This window comes from Pelecanus crispus, chromosome 3, assembly GCF_030463565.1.
Source record: "Pelecanus crispus isolate bPelCri1 chromosome 3, bPelCri1.pri, whole genome shotgun sequence".
In the NCBI taxonomy this organism is placed as follows: domain Eukaryota; kingdom Metazoa; phylum Chordata; class Aves; order Pelecaniformes; family Pelecanidae; genus Pelecanus; species Pelecanus crispus.
The window spans coordinates 131,386,743-131,409,520 of record NC_134645.1 but is presented as its reverse complement, the minus strand read 5'-3'; the positions used below and the strand labels follow the sequence as shown (position 1 = coordinate 131,409,520).

General features: G+C 52.5%; 1 protein-coding gene across 1 annotated transcript; it reads right to left on the bottom strand.

Moving 5' to 3' along the window:
* Nucleotides 1-8,695: 8,695 nt before the first annotated feature.
* On the bottom strand, nucleotides 8,696-22,295 carry LOC104035891 (techylectin-5B). The gene is made up of 6 exons (XM_075707754.1): nucleotides 21,864-22,295; nucleotides 15,625-15,847; nucleotides 12,321-12,458; nucleotides 10,680-10,896; nucleotides 9,294-9,489; nucleotides 8,696-8,842 (listed from the first exon to the last, which is right to left on the bottom strand). Exons 1-6 carry the CDS (start codon nucleotides 22,293-22,295, stop codon nucleotides 8,696-8,698), a joined length of 1,353 nt encoding a protein of 450 aa, XP_075563869.1.
* Between the last annotated feature and the right edge of the window lie 483 nt (nucleotides 22,296-22,778).

Below are 22,778 nucleotides of genomic sequence, written 5' to 3'. Positions count from 1 at the left end.
AAAGCGGAGGAGGTGGACCCTGGGAAAAAGCCGGGGGGAACGGAGCGGGTGGGGAGGGAAGAAGGGGGGGGAATGTGCGTCTTGTGTGACTTTAATTTGGTGCTGGGCAGGCAGGGTGGGCAGGTGGGCATCCCTCCGGCTTCCTTCTTCTCCTCCATCCCACCCCACTGAAGAGCAGCGGCATCTCTTGGTGTCTGTCCCTCCCTTTTTCCTGCCTGGACTCAGGCTCTCTTGCTCAAAGCGGGCGTTATTTGCCCATAGACCTTACAGAACCATTTTGGGGAAGGGGGAGAGGAGATGACCCCCCCATTGGAGGTGGTCAGAGAATGAGGCTTGCTTGCTCCAAAGGCTTTATCCGGCTGTAGAAGACGCTGATGATCCTTTTCAAGGGTGAAATTGAAAAGCCCCGTGACTTCCCAAAGAGCTGCTTTTTTTTTCATAAGAACCTCCTGAGAATCATCTTTGTGGGAACTCTTGAATGAAATCCCTTTTTCTGCTGCAGAGCAGCTGGAAAGCCATCAGCTTTTAGAGGTGGTTATTTGAAAAGGGAGATCACCCCCATGGAGAGTGAAAGCAGGAGGGGAAAACAGGGTGTGGAAACCATGATGGAAGGGATGGGGAAAAACAAGAGGGAAAGAGGAGCCAGGGGAGCCCAGGCTGGAGAGCCAGAGGTGGGATGGAGATGCTTCTCTGGAGAGCAGGAGAAGACAACAGCCACAGGGAGCCCCTGGGGATGGCAATGGCACCTCCTGGTGACACCAGGGCAGGAGGAAGACCAATTTGGGACCCCACCAACAGCTCATGACCAGCCCAGGAGATGCTTTGTGAGAGCTGCTGGGAGGGTGAGCGGAGCAGAGAGGTTGCAGTGAGATCCTTCCCAGTGGGAGAAGGTGGAGAGTCTGCTTTCTGCCGGGGGGGTGGGGATGTCCCCTTCTCTCCCAGTGCCGCCATGCTTTGGCACCTCATCAGCCCCCAACCCTGATGCTAACAGAGGGTTTGATCTCCACGATGGCCAGACAAGGCTTTCCAAGCACTGATTTGGGTCTGGAGGGAACCGTGTCTCTTCTTGTGCCACAAGATGCTCGCCTGGACCCCGGAGCCCCGGGGGGTACCAGCCCGGGAAGGGGAGCACGGGAGAGGGCAGCGGGCGAAGGAAATGGAGGGGGCTGTTCTAACTGTGGCACGAGCTGTCCTTTTTTTGTATACAATGGTTGTAAATAAACTGCCTTGGCATTTCTTTTGTTTTCTCATGATCTGTGCAGTGTCTTGCGTGCGTTTTTTTTCTTTGAGGGTGCATCCTGGTGTCACTTACACTGGGAAGGGGAAAGGGACTTGGGGCAAAATTAGGGTGGGAGGCAGCATCTGCATTGGGGGACGGGTCTGTTTTACCCCAATACCCCAAACAACCCCAGCCTGGTGGGACTGCAGATTTGAGCTCCTTTGGCCCTCCAGCACTATCAAGACCTTACACCCAGCCGTGCACCCCGGGCTCACCCTGTGCACCCCTGACGCATGCAGATGTGATGCTCTCCCACCCCAAACCCAGAACAGGGAACTGGAGCCGAATTTCAGCCATGTGCTGGGAGATGGAGAGGAGTTGGCCGGTACGGTGAGGAAGCATGGAGGCAGCTGGACACGTGCCAAGGCCTACGCTGAGGCCAGATGACCCATTGGTCTATGCACAGAGTAGACAAAAGCAAAATGTCATGTCCTCGGTGCCAGGAGAGGAACCAGGGGGCATCTTCTCCAACCCTAAGGAGAGGTGCTCAGGTGCTCAGCCTGAGAGAGGTGATGGCACAAAAATTTAGGACCAGCTTCCCAGAGGGGCCAACTGTGCATTCCTCCTGGGCCAAGGAGGTCCCCCCTGACCTGGTCCTCTCTGATCTGGGCTAAGGATGTCTTCCCTGAACTGGAGAAGCCTTGGAATACAGGTGCCCAGCCAAGGAGCTGGTGGTCCCGCAGGTGTGGGATTCAGTGCCAACATTAAGACAAATCCCAGGAGGGGATTCACACCTCCCTGTGAACACAGCAGCCATGCTCAGGGGTTCCCATCATGCTCAGGTGCAACAGCGAAGGGGCCATGTCAAAAGGGACCATGCAAAAAAGGACATGGAGCCAGTGCTGAGGTGGCAGAGTCCACCATGGTCATACAAACTGGTGGGACATGACTTAGCAACCCCCAAAAGCCATGCAGGAGAGGACCTGGGGAGAGCAGAAGAGCTTGTTAAACTCAAGAAGGGAGGAGAACCCACAGGCTCAAGGCGGCAAGATGCATACATCTAGTACAGACGATGGCAAGGGGAGTCTTGAAGCTGACCATCAGCAGACTTGTAGGAGCTGGGTAAACCTGCAGCAAATAAAATACTGGTCTGTTAGGTATATTGTATTTGAATAAACAAAGAATAATGAAACATATTGTTCTGCCCTAGGACTCCCTGCTATAGTCCACAGCAGCATGTGCATTGATGGGCATAAAGGGATGCAGGAACCATGACATAATGGAAAGGGACATGCAAGCTGGGCTGAGGATGAAGAAAATAGGGAGAGACTAAAAAACCTTCCTCCAAAGAGCCTTAAAAAGCACCCAGAAGCTTTGAGGAGGGTAGCAGAGAAATGGGGAGCAGAGCCAGGAGAGCACAGCTCTCCTTGGGGACAAGCCAGTGGGTGTCAGGGGAAAAAGATGATGATGGAGGCACAGCTGATGTCACCAATACTGTCAGAAGGTGGCTGGTTGGAGGAGGCCGTCCAAAGATGATCAGGGTGAGTCAAAACCAGGCAAAGTGTGATGCAGATGGTGTCAGGATGCACATCCTAAAAACTCTTGACTCTCTCCAGGCACCTGGAGCAGAAACCCATCCTGCACATAACCACCTGCATCTCAGATTATCCTGCTCCATGGCCCAAATGAACATGGTCAATGCTCCAGCAAGGCTTCAGAGGTTCATTTTTCTCCCATTGCTGTCAAGGGGGAGAGGTGATGATGGCTTAGGCTAAAGAGAGAGGCGAACTGGATCTTCGTCTTGCACCCAGCTTTTTGCCCAACACAGTGGTCCACCTCAGATGATCCCCTCCCTAAACTGATCAAGTTTTAATCTCCTTTTCAGCGTTGTGTCTTAGAATAGCTAATGTTTAACTTCCCTGTTCTTCTCCCTCCCTGGCTCTTTCTCCTCACCCCAAGGTGTTTGAAAATCCAGTCCTCTGGTCATGGACCCCTCGCCAAGGTTTTTTTGATGACAATCACTCCAGGAGCCCTTTCCTGCATTTTTTCCAGTGTCACTTCAGATGCCTTTCCCAGCCATGGGTCTGGAGACCCGTGGGAGCATGGGCTGCTAAACCTCCGTCACCAGTAGATACGCTGAGTCCTGATTATCAGACGGGTGGAAATACTTGCATTGACCTAACACATCAGATGGAAATTGTTCTCAGACCTTCCTCTCTCTTGGGTAGCTGTGAGACAAAACAACGCCAGGTCATGTAGCTGTTCCCCCAGCAAGATACACACAGAGCCAGCCGCTGCTCCGCAGCGGGAATATTGCACGTCCATGTGCACAGGGGTCTGCAGGGCTGTCAGGTTAGTGCAGCAATGCATGGGACCCGGCAGGGTGTCTGTCTCGTGGCTGCACTCGATGAGGCTCTGTCAATACAATTTCTTGCCCCACATCACTTTAGACAGCACTATAATGGAGCAAGCCAAATTAACGAGGCAGGGGTTAGTTTGAGTGCGAAGGGGAAGAGCAGAAGAAGGAGCCAGGCTCGCGGTTGGTAACCCTGTCCTGGGGGGAGTCAGACACGCTTTCCTCCCCCAGTACAGGACCGAGCGTACGGGGTCATTTGATGGGGTGTATTTAGTTTCTTGCTTAGTCGCACTGCTGTGTCTTGCCCAAAGCCTGGTACCCAGCCATATTGGACTGCATGGCAAGGTTTTGGGAGCAGGGGGGCTTGCAGGGGTGGCTTCTGTGAGAAGCTGCTAGAAGCTTCCCCTATGTCCAACAGAGCCAATGCCAGCCGGCTCCAAGATGGACCCAGCGCTGGCCAAGGCTGAGCCCAGCAGCGATGGTTGTAGCGCTTCTCTGATAACATATTTAAGAAGAGGGGAAAAAAACCCCAAAACTGTGCAACTGCAGCTGAAAAGGGGGGTGAGAACATGTGAGAGGAAGGGCCCTGCAGCCCCCCAGGTCAGTGCAGGAGGAGGGCAGGAGGTGCTCCAGGCACGGAGCAGAGATTCCCCTGCACCCCTGGGGCAGCCCATGGCGAGGCAGCTGTGCCCTGCACCCATGGGGGCCCCCGGGGAGCAGAGATCCCCCTGCACCCGGGGAGGAGCCCACGCCGCAGCAGGGGATGTGCCCGGAGGAGGCTGGGACCCCGGGGGAAGCCCGCGCTGGAGCAGGCTCCTGGCAGGAGCTGTGGCCCCGTGGGGAGAGGAGCCCAGGCTGGAGCAGGGTTGCTGGCAGGAATTGGGACCCCCGCGGGGGACCCACGCTGGAGCAGGCTGCTCCTGAGGGGCTGCACCCCGGGGAAGGGACCCACGCTGGGGCAGTGCGTGAAGAGCTGCAGCCCCGGGGAAGGACCCACGCTGGGGCAGCGCGTGGAGGACTGTCTGCCGTGGGAGGGACCCACGCTGGGGCAGGGAGGAGTGTGAGGAGTCCTCCCCTGGGGAGGAAGGAGCGGCAGAGACGACGTGTGATGGACTGACCGCAGCCCCCATCCCCGTCCCTTTGCACTGCTGGTGGGAGGAGGTGGAGAAATGGGGAGTGAAGTTGAGCCCGGGAAGAAGGGAGGGGTGGGGGGAAGGTGTTTTAAGATTTGGTTTTATTTCTCATTACCCTGCTCTGATTTGACTGGTAATAAATTAAACTGATTTCCCCAGGTCGAGTCTGTTTGCCCGTGATGGTAACTGGTGAATGATCTCTCCCTGCCCTTATCTCGACCCACGAGCCTTTCACTATATTTTCTCTCCCCTGCCCAGCTGAGGAGGGCAGTGACCGAGCAGCTTTGGTGGGCACCTGGCATCCAGCCAGGGTCAGCCCACCACACCAGCAGACGCCTGGACCAGGACCATCACCTTCTTCCAGGGGAAGCCGGCAGGATTGTCGGCCCCATACAGGGGGAGAGGCAAGGGATGTATCCCCATGTCCCATCTGCTATAAGCTATGGGGCATGAGCACCCAGGAGTCCAGGCTTAGCCTTCCCTTTCTGCAGCAGAGCTGCTTTTGCAGACGCTGGCCCCACTTCTCCTCCCTCATCCCTAGGAGGAACTCAGGCATCCTCTGGCTGGATTTGGGGCTTGCAGTGATGAGACTCAGGCTGTCCTTAGCCTTGCTGCGGTACCAAATACCTTCATCTCACCATGCAGAGCCATTTGAGATGCCCCCAGAGTTACCCACCTGGTTCCCAAGGGCCCTGTGTCCTGTGGGTCCCATGTCACCTCTGCCTACCCCATATGCCAGCCTGATAGCCCATGAGTGTCAAATGGCTCACATCTGGGTGAGAAGATGGAGCTCAGACCCTCGCACCTGCGCATCCTGAACCAAACACCAGAGAGGAGGTGATGGAGGCCAGGTCCTTGACTACATGTCAGAGTCCTCTCCTGAAGCACCATCCTGTGGGCACAGCCAGGACATACAGGGAGAAAGCACAAGGCAAAGGTTTGGTGCCTTCAAGGAACCTCCCAAGCAGATATTTCATGGCATATGCCAGACTCTGAGGGCTGAGATCTGGACAAACCTTCTGCACCTGATGCCACCTCTCCTGTTTGAAAATTCAGATGCGATCCTATCCCTAAATCACAGCCCAAGCAAGACCTGTGCTATGAGTTGCACTTCCTGAACCTCAGAGGATGCCTGGGTGTCCTGCAGAGCAGACACGACAAATGTTGCTCAGTTGCTGATGTGCACGGGGGAGACAACTGCTCATCTCTGCAAAGTGACACATAACAGATCAAAGCAGGTACAGAAACAGCATCCTGGAAGTGCCTCCAGGACGCCAAGCAAAGAGGTGAATCTTCCTGCCACCAACCCTTTGGCTCATGCATCAACAGTAGCGACACTGTGCAGGGACAGTTCTGCCATTGGATGTCCTTCCTCCAGTCCATAGCCTCGTGCTGGTTTCTCAGAAATCATAAATTTGGGCAAGGTACCAGCCATGGTACCATGGGAAGCTGGCACTGGTGAGCAAGGGGTGCGACTGGACCTTGGGGCTTCATAACCAACGGGGGCTTCTGCGGGGAACCAGGGGAGTGATTAAAACTGTTCAAGGGCAAGGATGCTGTGTGAACTCCAAAACAGTATGAAAATCACGTTATTCTGTCTGCTCCTCCAGCGTGCAGATTATCTGTGCATGCAAAGCTGTTTGGGCAAGGTGGAGGAGTCACATCTGAAGCAGAACAATTTGTCTTAGAGAGTGTACAAGGCACCCAGCGTGAGTCCAGTATGAACCCCATAACTGTAGGGGAGCTTTGGGGTGCAGAGTCTTGCAACCTGTGTACAGGCAACCATATCAGTAATGGCCTAGAAGGCCAAGATTGCCTCAATCATGACATCAGATAGAGCTAATTTGAGTATGGATGTAGTAGAATTGGGACCAATAAGGGGGAAAAAAGTAATTGTGGGCAGACTGGGCTGAGAAAAAGAGGTACTAAAGTAGAAATAGGAAAAAAAGTTATGAAACCAGGTAAGGAACACAGGAGGATGGGATTTTTTGGTGGTCGGAGGATGGATGCCTACAGACGGTGATGACACTGACCTGGGTACCCAACTGTATGGGATGCCCTTAGACAACTCGCTGCACTCTCCATCAGGGCTATGTCCAAAAGACTTAGTGCAAGAGGGTAAAAAGGGAGACACTTGTACCCCGGCATGCAGAGGTATGAGGAGGGAAGGATGTAAAACTAAATCAGGAGTAGTAGTGTGTGATTCATAAGATTTAAGAGTGATACCTTTATCGTTGTGTTTAATAATGTGCAAAATCAGATCATAGATTAATAATGATAATGTGATCATTAGTTAATTAGGTTGTTGCTTATTCAAGGGATTTATTAGTCTCTCAGTAGGGTGTTGCTTAACCAGTGGACATCATGGCCTTTTGAACACCTGCAGTCCAAAGAGGGAAGGTCGGATCCTGAAGGAATGGTGTTACATATGAGACACGCATGCCACAAGGCAAGAAAGCTCTCTTCCCACTACTGGTAGTGCCCAGATGTTCACGGCAAGTGACGGTCCAACAGCAGAGTAGATGGACCATTGCAACTCCCAAATACTATCAGATACGTCTTGGGAACACTGCCCAAGGAAGACTACCAAGGCAAACCTAGCAGAGGGAAAGACAAATAATGTTGGTTTATTATCTTGGTGATATCAGTTTGTAGGATGCTTGGAAGGTAACTTCTCTGCTTGATTTGCCCATGAAAAAATGAGGTTCCAGGCAAAATATTGTCCAGAACAATGTAAAAGCTACAGAAACCACCAGGGTGCCAGCAGAGCACCAAGCAGGAGACAAGTAGTTGGGAGGAACGGTGCTTTGTCTCTAATACATCAGCCTTTCCCCTTCACTGAACCCTCTTTGAACTCATCTGCGCACATGAAACAGGAAAAAGGTAATCTAATTAAATATTCATCACCAAACACAATCAGGGCTGAGGCTAAGTCCCAGCCTCCATCTCCTGATCCTGCAAAGAGGCAAAGTCAGGAAAAAAGGAGGGTTTCTTGCTGCAGCTACAAATGGAAAATTAAAAGGTAGCAACAATGAATCTTCTTTATCCGGAGTAAGGCAGTAAAAAAAGACTTAAAATCATGTCTGATCATTCCTGCAGACCACATTTAGGGTGGATAGAAAATTCATCAGAAGTTCTTTGCCAGAGAAAGGACAGAGAGGTGAAAAAGGAATGGCAAATGGAAAACCTTCTGCATTTTTTATTTTTAAATCTTTTCATTTGGAGTATTATTATCGCAGCTAGCTAATGTCCACATGTGTAACACAATCCCTGCCAGAGAAGGCGAGGGTCACTGCAGACCTTCCTCCTCGTTTGCCCATGACACTGTCCCTGGGCGATGCATGCTGGCTCTCCTGGCTTTCCTCAGGGCCATCTCAGCACCTTGGAGCCACCCTAGCACATCTCTGGGGTGGTAGACCTTCAGTACCACATACATATGTGGTGATGTGAGCAGAGAAGCTCTGCCGAGACCAGAGAGACGCACATCTTACGGCACAAGAATTGGTCCATCACATCCCATGTGGAAAACTAGTACAGGATTGCTGGTTCTTTGCTTCCTTCTAAAATACCGTTGGGTTGGTAGCCAGAGCACTCAACATCTCCATTCAACGTAAGGTCCAGCCTCAGTGTGTGGCTGACCCCCATCACGCAGTCGATTGGATTTAGTCTCGAGACTTGTGGATGCTCAAGCCTGCCAAGGACTGCTGCTACCCGTTGAAATGGCAAGCCACACGCTTTTCTTTGCAAAGCGCTTCTCAGCAATCACCTCCACATTTTTGGGAGAGCTTTCACGACCCAAACACTTGTTGAAGGTCTTGGCACCTCTGCTGTTTGTTCAATTCTCTCAAAAGCAAACAGGCAGCAACAGGCATGGTGGCTCAGGCCCTCTGGGATCTCCAGCATCAGTTTTTGCTCACAGCAAACTATTTCCAGTCCTCTGTTCCCAACGTTCAGTGTGAGGTGAAATGAAGAACATCCCAGGCTCCTTCACGGGGAGAGGTGGGGCCGGAAGGTGCGTGGTCGAATCATCATGACCACCTTCTTCAGGGAATAGTAGTCTGTGTCCTTCCACGAGTACCACACAATACCATCCGGTCCCAGGACCTTGCGGTTTTTAAGAGAGTATCGGCCGCCCTGTGGTGCAAAGAAAGAAGGATGGTCAGGCATGGGAAACGCACAGAAGCATCATCTGGGTGGGAGCATCAGCAAACTGATTGCTCTGAAACAAGGGAGCAAAGACCTTAATGGTGATGCAGTGATAAGAGCACGTAAAGCCCAACATTTTTCAAATGGTCCCAGTGGAACTGGCATCCAACCATCTCAGGCTACGTGAGTCACCCATACTACAAGTTTCCACCATGTGGTGGTCCCAAATCCCAGTGTGCAGAGGTGTCTCAACACTCGTGCCTGGCCTATGGCACTGAAGAGGCTGGACTGCCTTGGTGCCCAGCACTCATTTTGTTCCCTCCCTGGAGAACAGAGGCTGGTCAAACCAGGAAGGATTGCTATGATGTGGGGACTAACAGCCTCCTCCCAGCCCTGGACATTGTGTGCTAGCGTCTGCATCCTCATCCCTCCGCTTTACCTTGTAGTACACCCCGTTGAGGTTGGAGAAATAGCACTGGTGGTACCACCAGCCTCCATGGGAAATCTCAGCACAGATGTTCCCCGAGTCAGGTGTGCTGAAGCTCCTCTTGTTGTGGTACCAGGCAAAGGAATCCTCCACTGTCCCACTGAACCCATCCACATGCAGGCGGTAATAGTTTGCCTCATCCTCAATGCTGCAAGCGACAAAGGTGGGACCATTTAATGGGGAGTGTTCGAGTCTCCTTTCCAAGCTGGATACTGCATTCCTGATGTGGACACCTAGCAATCATTGAGCTGCTCTGGCCAGGCTCCCTGCTATGATTCATCACCTCCAGAAGCCAAAGATGTTGTATTTTTCCCTTCTGTGGGGTGTGCTCAATTTTGTCATGACTCAGGGCACGTGTTACAGGGCTGAACTGGGCAGACTGAGACTCTAAAACCACAATAAAGGACTGTGGCAGCTTTGGCAAGACAGTCCCTCTAATTACACGGCACTGCCTCCTCTCCATGTAACAAGCATCCTGCTCTTCACCTAGACTGAGCTAATTAGTAATCTGCCCTTTGGCTAGCAAAGGCTGAAGGTCACTGCCATTACCCATGACATCTGATGAGAAAAGTCGGGGTGACCATTCAGAGTACACATTTGCTAGTGGAGGATGCTCTACAGCACATTCAGGCAATGGGATTTTTTTTCCCAACAGTTTTGGGGTCTACTCAAAGCTCTCAAGCTTCAAGTGTTCATGGACATCCTCCCATGGTGGATCACTCCACAGTCACCCACAAGCATTTCCAGTAGACACAAGGAAGGAGTAAATCTGGGACAGTCTAGACAGACTTGGTCACTCCTTATTAAGAAAGGATGTGGCTGGTGTGGTATGGATAAATAAAACATCAAAGGAGGGGAAGAGCTATACACACTGAAGGATGTTGCATCAAGCCCAGCAAGTAAAAGCTATGAGTAAAGAGGGTAAAAATCATAACATGACTCTAAACCAGGGAGATGCTGGAGGACCTGCCCAGCAAGATCACAGGATTCAAAACCATGTTTTTGACATAGACATCAATAATTTTGGCAGGAAAAAATACCCCTAAGCAGCAGGGGACTGTCCATTGGGTCCTACAGCTCCCTTCCTCTGGGGCTGTGGATGTTGGCCATGGCCAAACGACACTGCACATTCACTAGCTCACACCCAGGCTTCAACCCAGAGCAAAAATTGGTGGCCAAATCCAAGTGGAGAAGAAAGGATAGACAGCCTGGACCCAGTCTGAAAAGATCTCTAGACAGAGTCACTCTGACCTCAACAGGGTTCTCATGCCTGAAGGTCTTCCAGCATTGAACCCGTTGTGTCTATGAGAATCAGGGAAGGCCATCCCACTTTTCTACCTGAAGACCTGGTAGAAGGCGTGTTTGTGCTTGTTGTTCCAGTCCTCCAGGTCGATACGCAGAGAGTAGTCCCCTTGGCTTGTCATCTTGTGGATGTTCTCATTGCCCAGCCAGAACTCGCCATTGAGGTCCCCAAAGCCCTCCTTGTACTCATTCCAGGTCCGGTTGAAGTCAACTGAGCCATCCTGACGCCTCTGGATAACTGTCCAGCCCCCACCTGCCAGGAGAGAGATAATGTAGAATGGGAGTCTCCAGGGAGCATCCAAGGGTCCCAGACACGCCCCTTACTGGTGTCACCTCTGAGGATCAATCTGCAGCTCAGCAAAGTGTCTCCTCGTCATGTGTCCTTCCACCAACTGGCAAAATACAGTGTTGATTGCTGCACGGGGATAAAACATGATGCCCGTCATAGCTCACAGAAAGAGGCTCCCACCTCTCCCATGTCTGTTCATGATGGTGTACCCCTGTTGACTGTCAGAGGGTCATTCTAGATCTTAAAGTGGTTTTAAATGAGAGAGAGATGGTAGGTTTTGGGAGGCAAATGTTTTGGGACTGGAACAAACTAGAGATCCTGGAGTTTGGAGATTATTATGTACTGTTCCTGCAGCACCACAGAGGCACACGAGCTCTCCCAGTATTGTCTCACTGTCTCCATCTGCTCTCCCATCTGTCCAAATCCCTCTCTCCTCTCTCTTTTTATTCCAATACTGCAAGCTTGGGGCAGGGAGGGATGGGACTGGGGCCATCTTTTTATTTGCTGTTTGTACAGCCTGTCACTCTGCAGTGTCCAAGATTGTGTTGATGGTCATGCAAATAATAGTAATGACAACAGAGACCACATTGTCTGAACAGCCTGTTTCTTAATGAGCACGTGCATCCCAAAGCAGCAATCACCTGTAGATACTACAGTAGGGAAGATGCCTACGTGTGGAGAGCTGAACCCCTTCCTCCAGCATGGGACATGTTGATATGATGCATCCCTCTGGGCTGGAGCAGATCCATGGGGCAAGGGACTGGCCATCCACTGCCCCATTTCCCTGACGATTGTAATTTTTCTTCCAAAAGTCAAGTGTTGCAAACTGGTTTTGTTAGTAATTTTGGGCCTTGGGGTGACAGTAGTGTGCCCCGTATTGATATTTAGACAGCAAGGGTGTGGGAGGTCACCTGCTCCCTCATTTACACTCCAAAATATCTGTGGGAGAGGATTTACCTCCCCGCTTCCTTACTTCAGCAAGCTACAACTAGTGGTTGACCCCCACACAGCCCTCAGCTACCCAGAGATACTCCCAGTGACCAGCTGCTACTCCAGAAGGGCTTCTCTTTCCCTCAGCTCCGTGTCATATCCACTAGTGTGTTGCAAGTATCTTGGATGCATGAGGACATCTCAAAGAGCACTAAACACCTGTATTTAGGCAACTGAAACCCAGCCATAATGTCTGGTTTGAACTATTCATCCAAACCCCTCCTTTAGTCCACAGAAAGGACAAGTCCTCTGTCCCTGGCAAAGAGCCCTTCTGGAGATGCTACTCTCACTGACTATAAGGTAGCCTCAAAATAGCTCAGGTTTAAGATACTGCTCTCAGGTTAGACAAATCCCACCCAAAGTTCTCTAGAAGATGTTGTAGGTGCCTCCTGCAGTACCTTCGGTGTCCATCTCACACAGCACTTCAATAGGCATCCCTCTGATGGAGGGCATGATGCTGTAGACACCAGACCGCCGGAGCCCGTTGTAGTAAACGGAAGCACAGTCGATGGGGCAGTTCCTGGCATGCTTCACCTCTGAGCGAGAAAGCAGAGAAACACGGCATTTAATGCATAGCGTGGAGAAAGGGGCATGCAACCAAAGCCAGCACCATTTTCATGCAATTGTAATGCAGAGCCGGGCAAATAATCCTGGATCCAGAGCTCCTTCTAAAGCTGAAAACCTCTGCAGCACACTGGCTTCACGCCCGAGTGCAGTGCCCTATTAGTGGTAATGTTTGTTAGCACAGATCTGCACTTAAGGATGCTGTGGCTGAGGAAAGATCTTCAGTTCAACTGGTTTTGTAATGGCAACATGGAAATGATATGCATTTTGCCAGGCTCAAATTAGATTATATCTCACACCAAAATGTCTTACACCTTGATAAAGAATAGGCTGGTTCTCGAGCAATGGTAGGTGTAGATAATAGTGGAAGGTTTTTCTTCTCCCAAACTGCTGCTGTGGGTTTTGTCTTACAAGGAAAGGGGATCAAACTCATTCTGAAGAACCTAAAGATGTTTTTGACTGGGATATTTCAGGTGGGATTTATTCTACCTGGCACCAGCCGTCTATACTTCAGGCAGGCCATCTCAGCTAGTCCTTAGAGACTTCTGCAGAGGGCAGTTCATCCTGGTTTTACATGGGAGAGGAAAGAAGAGCTGCTCTCCCTCTCTCCCTCCATCACCTACCAAAGGAGCTCAGCTGAGTTGTCTGCACAGAGGTGCACGGTGACATCCAAGATGCCCTGGGGCTGGCTTTCAGCTGTCCCGTGTAGGTTCTGTCTTGTATCTGCCCAGCTTCTGTGGATGTCTTGGATGCTGCAGAGTATTTTGGGTGGCAGTAGGTGTCAGCTGAACTGAGACCCTAGTCATAGCAGTGGAGAGAGCATGCTGAATTCTCTTGGTCCACACACTATTTGTCTTGTTATCTTAAATATCCAGCTCGTGGGGGGACATGCGTATGTAGACACCCACCATGAAGCATCTTCATCTGTGAGCTGAGCCTCCTTGGTGGTATGAATCTCATCTTCAGAAAGAAAGGCACAAAGGCGGCTCACACAGGCAGCTCCCCTTCCTTTTACTCACACAGCTAGACCAGCCTGAAGCACAGCATGGCCTGAATACCAGACTGGGATCACTGGGAGAACCAGGAACCTGAGGAAGGGAGTGAGCAGAAAGCATGCATGGGAGATTGCCCTTCCAGGAAGCATGCAGAAAGGATGAGACCATGGGACTGGCAGACGATGAAAGCTCTTTGTGAATGTGAAAGTAAGTCTGGGGGTGGCAGGGAATGATGGGTGAATAGTTAGAATCATAGGATCATAGAATCGTTGAGGTTGGAAAAGACCTTGAAGATCATCCACTCCAACCATTAACCTAACACTACCAAGTCTACCACTAAACCAATTAAGGGGAGAGCAATAATTTAATATTTCCTGGCTCAGTGGCTAGATTATTTTTTAATGAAAGTAAAACTAGAATAGAATCATTAAGGTTGGAAAGGACCTCTAAGATCATCAGTCCAATCAACAACCCAACACCACCATGCCCACTAAACCATGTTGCAACATCCCAGCCCACCAGCTGGAGACGGTGGTGGCTGGGAGGTCCCCCACAGGCTGCAGGTTGGTGACAGGTTGGGGACATCCTTTGAGGTTGGCACCAACCAGCAGTGCTGCTGCAGGGGAGCATGTGGGAGAAACCAGTTGTGTGCAGCAAGCAAGAGGTCAGGGAGAGGCAATCTAGACCCAGCAAGCATCCAGGACAGCAGGCAGAGCCTGATGCCACCTAAAGTTAATCAGCTAAAAGTGCTGCATCAACCAGCTGCACTCAGGCTGGCATTCTCTGGGCCAGAGAAGTCACCATCCTGGTCACACCAAGTTATTGAGATGAATCCCAGCTCTGGCTTGCAGGTGGTTGTCATGGGTGTAGACATCAACTCCGATGTCCTGGTTTTGCACAGAACATTTCTTGCTCAGGGCTCAGAGACACCTGGAAGCAGGTTCCAGTGGAGATGTTTATGCTACCTCCATCGCGACATGGATGGCCAAAAGAGCTTTAAGAGTGCGATGGAAAAGACTTAGACTAGTTGGCTCAGGGGAGAAGTAACATGACTTTCCCTCCCCAGGCATCACCAGCTCAAATCAGCTCAACATTGATAGATGAAAGCCATTCACGGTTCAGCTGTGCATGCTGCCTCAGTCATCCCAACCAGCCCGCTCCTTGACCGACAAGACAGATGCTGTCTCTACAGGTTCCTCAGCCACAGTTTGTGGAAGGCTGGAAGACTATTCAGAAGTATTTTTTCATCTTTCTCTGATGCTCCTCATGGATATCTGCTGTGGGATATGGGATTTGGATCATGGGGACCAGACTGGCACATCTGGTCTTTTCTTCTCAAACACCACCACCCCCTTTCCATGGACCCAGAGACTCAAACAGGTTGCAAAATCAACTCATTTTCCCTTCCAGCACCTCAAGGTTGAGCTTTGCAGATCCTGGCTGTGGTAGGCACTGGTCAAAATGTTTTCACGGCAGTGGGTTCTTTGGCAGAAAATGGGGTTTTAGTCAAACTGAACCTCGAATTCTTTAACTGAATGTTCCCATGTTTGCCAAAAAACAAAGGAAACATTCCAGGGACTAACAAGGAAACCAACCAAAAACCTGGCAAAAATTTAAATGCATTCATTAAAAAAAGAGCGTGTGAGAAATAACAGAAAATAGTTGTTTTATAAAGTTGAAGATTTTCACCAAAGCCATAATTTCATGCTGTGAATTTTTGAAGAAAAAAAATCTTGGGGTTTTTTGGTGGGTTTTTTTGGATGGAAAAGCAGCCCTTGGAGTTGGGAGGAAGGCTCACGTCACTGACTGCAGGTGGGGTGATGGTAGGAGCAATGCCAGCCTGCTTGTCAGAGCCTGAGCTGGTCCATGAGAGCATCTCACACCGTGCATGGAGAGAAAAAGGAGCCACCGAGGGACAGGACCCCTCTCCTAGATGGCAAGGAAACCATCCCCAGAGGTGTCCATTGCTCTGAGGAGCCCTCCTGGCTGCCTTGGAGAGGCAAGTTGGGTGAGATCCGACTCCTGGCCAATGCAAAGGGGATTTAAAGCAGTTTTCCCACACCCTTTCCCTGCAGCCCCGCCTTGAGAAAGGTTCTAAGGGTGAAGCATCCCCTCCCACCCTGCTCCAGCAGCTCCCCATCACCTGGATGGTGCGTCTCCTCCTGCACCCTCATCTCAGCGGGGCCGAGGCAGGTGGGGTTACGCCAGGCCCAGTCGGTCAGGACGGAGATGTTGTTTATCTGCGCCTGCATGTCGTAGAGCAGCGTGGCCTGGATGTGCTGCAGGGTGCTGGCCTCGCTGTACCGATGCTCCAGGTCCTGCACCCGTTGGGCAAGGCTGTGGTTGCGGCCGGCTGCCTCCTCGTGCTGTGGGCAGGGAGAAAGGTGGGTTGGGGGGGGATGCCTGGGGACTGGCACGTAGCTGGGGGCATGGCCCGGGGACCCCCCAGGGATGGGCACATAGGGGAGAGCGGGCAGAGGAGCGCTCGTTGCATGCACCAACAGAGACCAAGGACCCCAAGGACGGTGCCTGCACCCTCACCCTCACCCTGCAGCCCCACAGCAGCCCCCAGCCCACCGTGGGAGCCACAGGCAGCTTGATATTCCCAGGCTGTGGTGCAGGCAGGGCGTGCACAGGCAAGCCTACGGCTGCAAGAGCAAGGCAAGCGTATAGGGTTCCTCTGCAAACACCCTCCTGTCTGCAACCCATTGCAACGTGGATGTGGCTTCTATATATTTAGCAATGCTGCCACGGCTGGGTTTTCCTTGCAAAAAGTTGTCCGATATCCCCTTGAACCATATAATGTTTTATAAAATTATAAGGAGCTCCGCAGTTTATCGACACCTTGCATGGTGAGCCACCTCCTGCTCCTTGGGCAACGGCCGGTGTCCTGCAAACAGCAATGACCTCATCCATGCTATGCAAGGAGTGGGTGTGATTCAGGACCCCAGCCTCTTTCACGACCCTTTTACTGCTTGTTTTTAGGACAACCAGTCTCTGATCCTATGCAAAATATATGTGCAAGCTGGCTAGAGATGTCTACAGCTCATACCAGGAGACGGGCACCCTGAGCCCCACCAGCATGCACCGAACATGCCCTGGATGTAGCCACTGCAGACACGCTCATCTCTTGTTCAGTGCTCCCTGTCCATTAGATGGCAGAGCAGGCCTTGAACAGCACCTCCAAAATCCCACAGCAGCCTGGCAACCCTTCCTGCCTCCCCTGGGCAGTGCAACAGCTCTACACCGTGCTCCCCAATACCCTCCCGTGGGTCCGGCAATCCCATACCCCCATCTGCGGTGGAGGGATGCTGGTTCTCTGCCAGCACTGCCCTTCCCTGTCCCCCGATGGGGACCTCTCATCCCCCATCACCCGCTCTACATCACTGCCTCGGGCTCACAAGCCACCTTAAGACCCTGAAAATAAATGAGTTTATTTTCTCACCTCCCTGTCCCCAGCATCAGGGACAAATCTGGAATTTTTAGGCATCCGTGCAAGCAAAAGGCTTATTAAATATCCCTGGGGACACAGAGATCTGGCACTCGACTCATCACTACCTGCAAAACTGCAGTGGTGCTGCTGGGGGTCGGGGATTTCCTTCAGCTGGAAGGGGTTTGCATGCCCGGAATATGTTTTCTCCTCTTCCAAGCTGCTCCCAGGACCCAGCTCACACCTCCGTCCCCATTCCTGCCAGGACTTGTCTCAGCTTGCTATTCCCAGGAGATGGCATCCCCACTGCTGGGTTATTGTACCAACAACTAATGGCAGCTCTGTAATATCCTTCCCAGTGCTGCTTGAGCATCGCCTGCATGGCCCTGCTAAAAGCCCACTAAACCTGCCTGTATCCCAAAATCCAGAGCAGCTAGATAGGCAGGGGCAGCAAAGTGGGAATTACAGCATGCGATGACACAGTGCTTTCCTTCTCAGGACTGCAACATCTCCGGCTCCACCATAAATCAGCTGTCCCCCCCCACCTGCTCTGTGAGCTGTGACTGATACAGGCTTCTTCCAGCTCCCTTCACCCACGCATCAGCTCTCCGAGTAAACCCCATGATGCTTTCTCCCAGACAGTCCCCTCCTCCACAGCTGATACCTTTTTTTCCCTGCTGCTGATTAAAAATGGCACAGTCAGACCACCACCACGGTGCTCCCTTCACCGCATCCCTCTGCGCCGGTGGGACGGGGGCTGTATTTTTGCAGAGCGGGATTCTGCTCTGTGCATTGCCCAGCCGTGCAAATGCAATAGGACTGGAAATGCATTGGGAGCGCTGGGCGAGGGGGTTCCTTTTGCTCCCTAAATCATGCTGGAAGGTGGGAGGTGGGGAGGGAAGAAAGGACACGGATGGGGCAACCTCATCTGACGCAGTTTGGGTGTCCTCGTTAGCCCGAGAGGAGCTGTGACCTGGAAGAGCCTGTTGCTCTCACCCAGCTCAGAAAGGGATGCTGAGCTCAGAGAGACGTCTCTGCTTGGACAGACAAGCCCACGCTGAGCTCCCGGAGAAATAACTGACGGCAAACCCCAGGGAGACCAACCCGCAGCAGCCAGAGGCCGATTTATGAAGGCGGATTAAGGGAGGAACGGAGGCAGAGGAGACCTCCCCAGGCTGACACAGCGGGGAATTCAGCAGGGCAGCTCCTGGGTGATGCGAGGGGATGCAGGAGGAAAGCAGTTTCCCAGGCTGGGCACAGGCGTTGGGAAGTGGCCAGATCAAAGCAGAGGGAAAAGTCCTTACAGGAGAGTCCCGAAGCCGCAGGGAGCAGAGGCGAGCAGCTCAGCAGCCCTTGCTGCCTCTGGCTTCCTCCATTCAGCTATAACTCCCCGTGCAGCATTCAGTTTTGCTTCTTGCTTCCCCCCCCCGCCTCCCATGCTTGGAGGGCGACAGGACACACTCACTGCGATCCGCTAAACTCTCCAGATTTTGTTTTCTTCCTTCTTCTTCTGGGCCTCCCATCCCTTTATTTTTTTTAGACTCATGGAAAAAAAATCGAGGTTGGAAGAAATGGCTGGAGGTCTCCAGCCCACCCCCCCTGCAGAAGGCAGGGCCAATTTCCAAACTGGATCCCGTTGCTCAGGGCCTTTTCCAGTCGAGGTCTGAAACTCTCTCCAAATGATCCCGAAAGATCTCAGAGGATGTCCCCTTTCTGAGCGCGGCAGTATCTTGGTGACACAGATGCTGCTGGCACTGTCCCCCAGAGATGAACCGCTTGGAGACACCTAGATAGGACCTGGGACCTGGCTGCTCCGGGACACCTGGGTGCACCCTGTGTCCCTCTGCTCTCCTTGTAGGGTGAGGAGCACAGCAGCACCCCAGAGCAGGCACATCTCCTTCAGAACCGCTCACCTGGGCTCCCGTTGAGGAGAAGTGAGCTCTCCCAACAAATCCCATCCTCCAGAAGACCTCCAAGAGGTCCTAGCAGCATCTATGCCTACATTCACTGCTCAGATCTCTATGAGATCGGCTGGATCCCACAGACACCCTTGCATGGCAGACATGGCAGGTGGGCAAGAGGTGCTGCTCCAGAAGCATCTCTGTCCACCAGCTTCTCCCCAGCTGCCAGGCATGGGCAGGAGACCCACGGTAGGCTGTGAAAGCATCCAGTATCTGTCTAAGGACGATTCAGTAAAAAAAAAAAAAATAGCCAATAGCAGGGAAAGGAATAATAAACTAAAAAAAATGACATAGAAATTACCAGGCAGGTGATAAGGGAGACAACTAGGAAGAGCAGAGGCTTCAGCCACTGCTGATGGGGCAGGAAGGGACCTGCTGGGGCATGGCCTTCACCAGGGTCTGCCTGAGCCCTGCAGCAGATGAGAAGGGAGAAACACAATTATCAGGAGTCTTAATGGGCTTGCTGGTCTCCGCAAGACTTATTATGGGATCTTCAGGGGAAAGGGTAAAGGTGGGGAAAGGTCAGGGTGGGTGGGGTGGGGGATGAGTGTAGGAAAATGGAGAGATGGGGGAGTTAAAAAAGGGCTGGACATGCTTAAACCAGCTGCCAGTCAGTGCCCTTGTCTGACTGAGCCCGATCACTGCCGTCTGCCTTCTCTTACGCAGTCTTTTCCTCAGCTTTTTTTTTTTCTTGAGCGTAATCTCCCTCTCTCCTATGTGTGAGTGCTGCAGGGTCTAAGTGCCCACAACTGGAGGGACGTGGGCCATAGGGCTCACAAGTCTAGGTCAGGGCGTACATGCATGTGCACAGGCACATCCGTGTGTATGCGCATAGGTGTGTGTATGTTTATGTGCACATGCATGTGCATGTATGAGGGGTCTAAACTCCAGTGGCTGGAAAGACCTGGGAGTCTTTGTATTTCCCCAGTGAATTTAATTGTATGTAACTCGCCAGCAAACTTCAATCTGGACCAGCTGGTGAGCAGGAGGAGACCGGCATGCAGGGTAAGAAGGTGCAGGATCCGGGCATGGATATTAGATGGACCAAGAGCCCGTGCTGCACATCTAATTCCCTCGCCTGAACACCGAGCATCCTGTTCGAGGCCATCAGCTCAGCTCCCTCCATGGCCACCACCAAGCAACCCACACCTCCGGAGGGAAATTGGTTCTCCTCCCTCTTCCCTCTGACTCTGAAGACACCCTGCACGACTGCCGTAGACCAAACACGGTCTGCATGTTTAGATGGGTCTTGCCTTTAGGTGGGTGATTTCAGATTCTGGAAATGAAGAATGGATTAAGAGCATGAACACTGCAGGGAAAATATTTAGCGCATTCTCACCCATCTCCCTCCTTGGCTCTGAGCTGGAGAGGTCAGTGAAAGAGCTGCAGCTCCAGGTAGCTCAGAAGTATATTTTGGGGCCAGCGCAGGGAGGTGGGACAGGGGAAGGACAGATTAAACAGTCCTAAGGGACAAAATGTCACCAGAGGATGAATGTGGGAAGTTGGGAGACTGAAGAACGATTGCACCAGCTTGTCCTAGTGCAAGTGCAAAGAGAAAATGGGAGAGGAGCAGTGGAAAGCGGGTGAGAAGGCAGGACCATAGAATCATAGAATCGTTTAGGTTGGAAAAGACCTTTAAGATCATCCAGTCCAACCATTAACCTACACTGCCAAGTCTACTCTAAGCCAATCAAGGGTAGACTAGACTAAACCATGTCCCCAAGTGCCACATCTGCCCGTTTTTTGAACACTTCCAGGGATGGTGACTCCCCCACCTCTCTGGGCAGCCTGTTCCAATGCTTGACCACCCTTTCCGTAAAGGAATTTTTCCTAATTTCCAACCTAAACCTCCCCTGGTGCAGCTTGAGCCCATTTCCTCTCATCCTATCGCTAACTAGGATGGGGCACAGGGGCCAAGATGGGAGGAGGGAGCCTGGGTGCGGGGCACGGAGTGGGTCTGCCTGAGCACGAGCACCCATCCTGCCTCACGTGCCTCCCTCCCTTCCTCCATCGCACCAGGAACGTCTTGCTCCCACGGAGACACCCACGGCGCAGATGCCCACCCAACAGCATGGCCATCGGAGCGCTCAAACGGCCTCGCTCTCCCCTTCGCTGCTTGAAGGAGACTTTCTGAACAGGGACCCCAAAGGCGAGGATGAAAGGAAGCTGAATAGAGAATAAATCACCCCCAGAGCCAGACCATCTCAGACCTCATCTCCTTCAAGAGCAAAGACAAGGGTTGCTATTCACCCAGCGGTCTGGGGGCTCTTCCAGCTGACACCAGTAGATTGCTGCTGGTTCTTCTGCACATCTCGTCAGCAGCCCAGTGAGATTTCTTAGCTGGGAAACAACTCCTACAGCCAGCAAAAACACACCCTGCTCCCTGCCTGCTCCTGGTTACAACGCTCTGCCAGCTGCTGCTTGCCACTGCTGACAGCCAAGCCAAATGTTTGCCAGGCAAAGCCAAGGGGCAGTGCCAAACATCTGAGCGCTTCAGAGGTGCCAAACAAAGCTGGAAAAAAAGTATTAGCATGAAGCTTTAGGCTGCGAGGCTGGTGAACAGAGCTGGGCTGGGATGAGCACCAGAAAGGAGACTGCAGGAAGGGTGCCATGGGCTGGAGATCAGGGCTTTTCCTGCTCAGCTGTGGCGATCAGAGATGTGGTCCTCCACCGGCCACTCAAAACTCCAGATCTAGTCTGGGATCTCGCTGCGGGCACCGGGATAGATCAGCAACCCCTTCTAGGCAGGCATGAAGGTGGAGATAGCACAGATAAAAAAACCGAAAGGTTTGTGGTTAATGTTAAGCAAGATCAGCCCTGGAAGGCTCCTGAGCCATCACAGCAGGAGCAGGTGGGGTTTAATGGATATCGCAGCCCGTGGTCAGAACAACACCATATGCTTCCCCCTGCAACTGCTGGGAGCTGGACGGGACCATAGGGAGGGACCATGGGCACCCGCACGGAGGGTGTCTGTGAAGGGCAGCCCTTTACCTGGAGCTCAAGGACTTTGATGCGGTGCCGGTGGTTCCTCAGCTCCTCCTGCAGCTCTGAAATCAGCTCCCGCAGCTCCAGGACCTGCTGCTTGCGTTCCTCATTCTCGTGGAGCCAGTAGGACACCTCATCGGTGCAACGAAACATGTCCGGGCACCGCTGCTCGTCCCCCTGCGGCAGCGTGGCCACGATCTTACAGCGGCCATTGGGCAGCACCTGGTTGCTGTACTCACCGCACTGGATCAGGCCCGTGCCCTCCTGGGGACCCTCGTGGTCTCTGTACGCCGCGGGCAGGGATTTCTGCAGCGAGGGGCTGCTCAGCATGGCCATGAGGATGAGGGATAGCAAACCTGCCCTGGTAGAGCTGGTGCAGGGGCAGACCTCCATCAGGCAGGTGAGGATGGTCCCCGGCAATGACCCCACGTGTCTCATCCTCAAACACCACTGGGGAGAAAGGTGGCAGTCCCCAGAGCATAACACCAGGTCTTCTCCCAAGAGCTAGCTGGTGAGGTTGCAGCTACATGGGAACAGAGCATCAGTAGGGATCCCAGAACTCCTGCCAAGGGGGTCACTGCAGGCAAGGGACTCGCCTGTCCCCATAGAGCATCCTCCCTGGTGTCACCCTTGGGCCACCAAGCTGGGACCAGCTGCGGTGGGAGAGTCCCTGCTCTCCTGGCCAGGCTCCACCGGCTTTGTGGGCTGCGTTTCCCCTCCTGCAGAGCTGCCGGTTGGCTTGGAGGGTGCTGACATCTGGCTGGGGCTGGTCAGCCCCTCGGGCAGGGCTTTCTGCCCACGCAGGTTTGTGTATGGGAAGGAGCTGGTTCCCTCAGACGGGGCATCCTGCTACACCGTTGCTCCCTGAAATGGGAACCAGAGCAAGGAGACAGGTGATAGAGGGGAAGGATGAGAAACCAA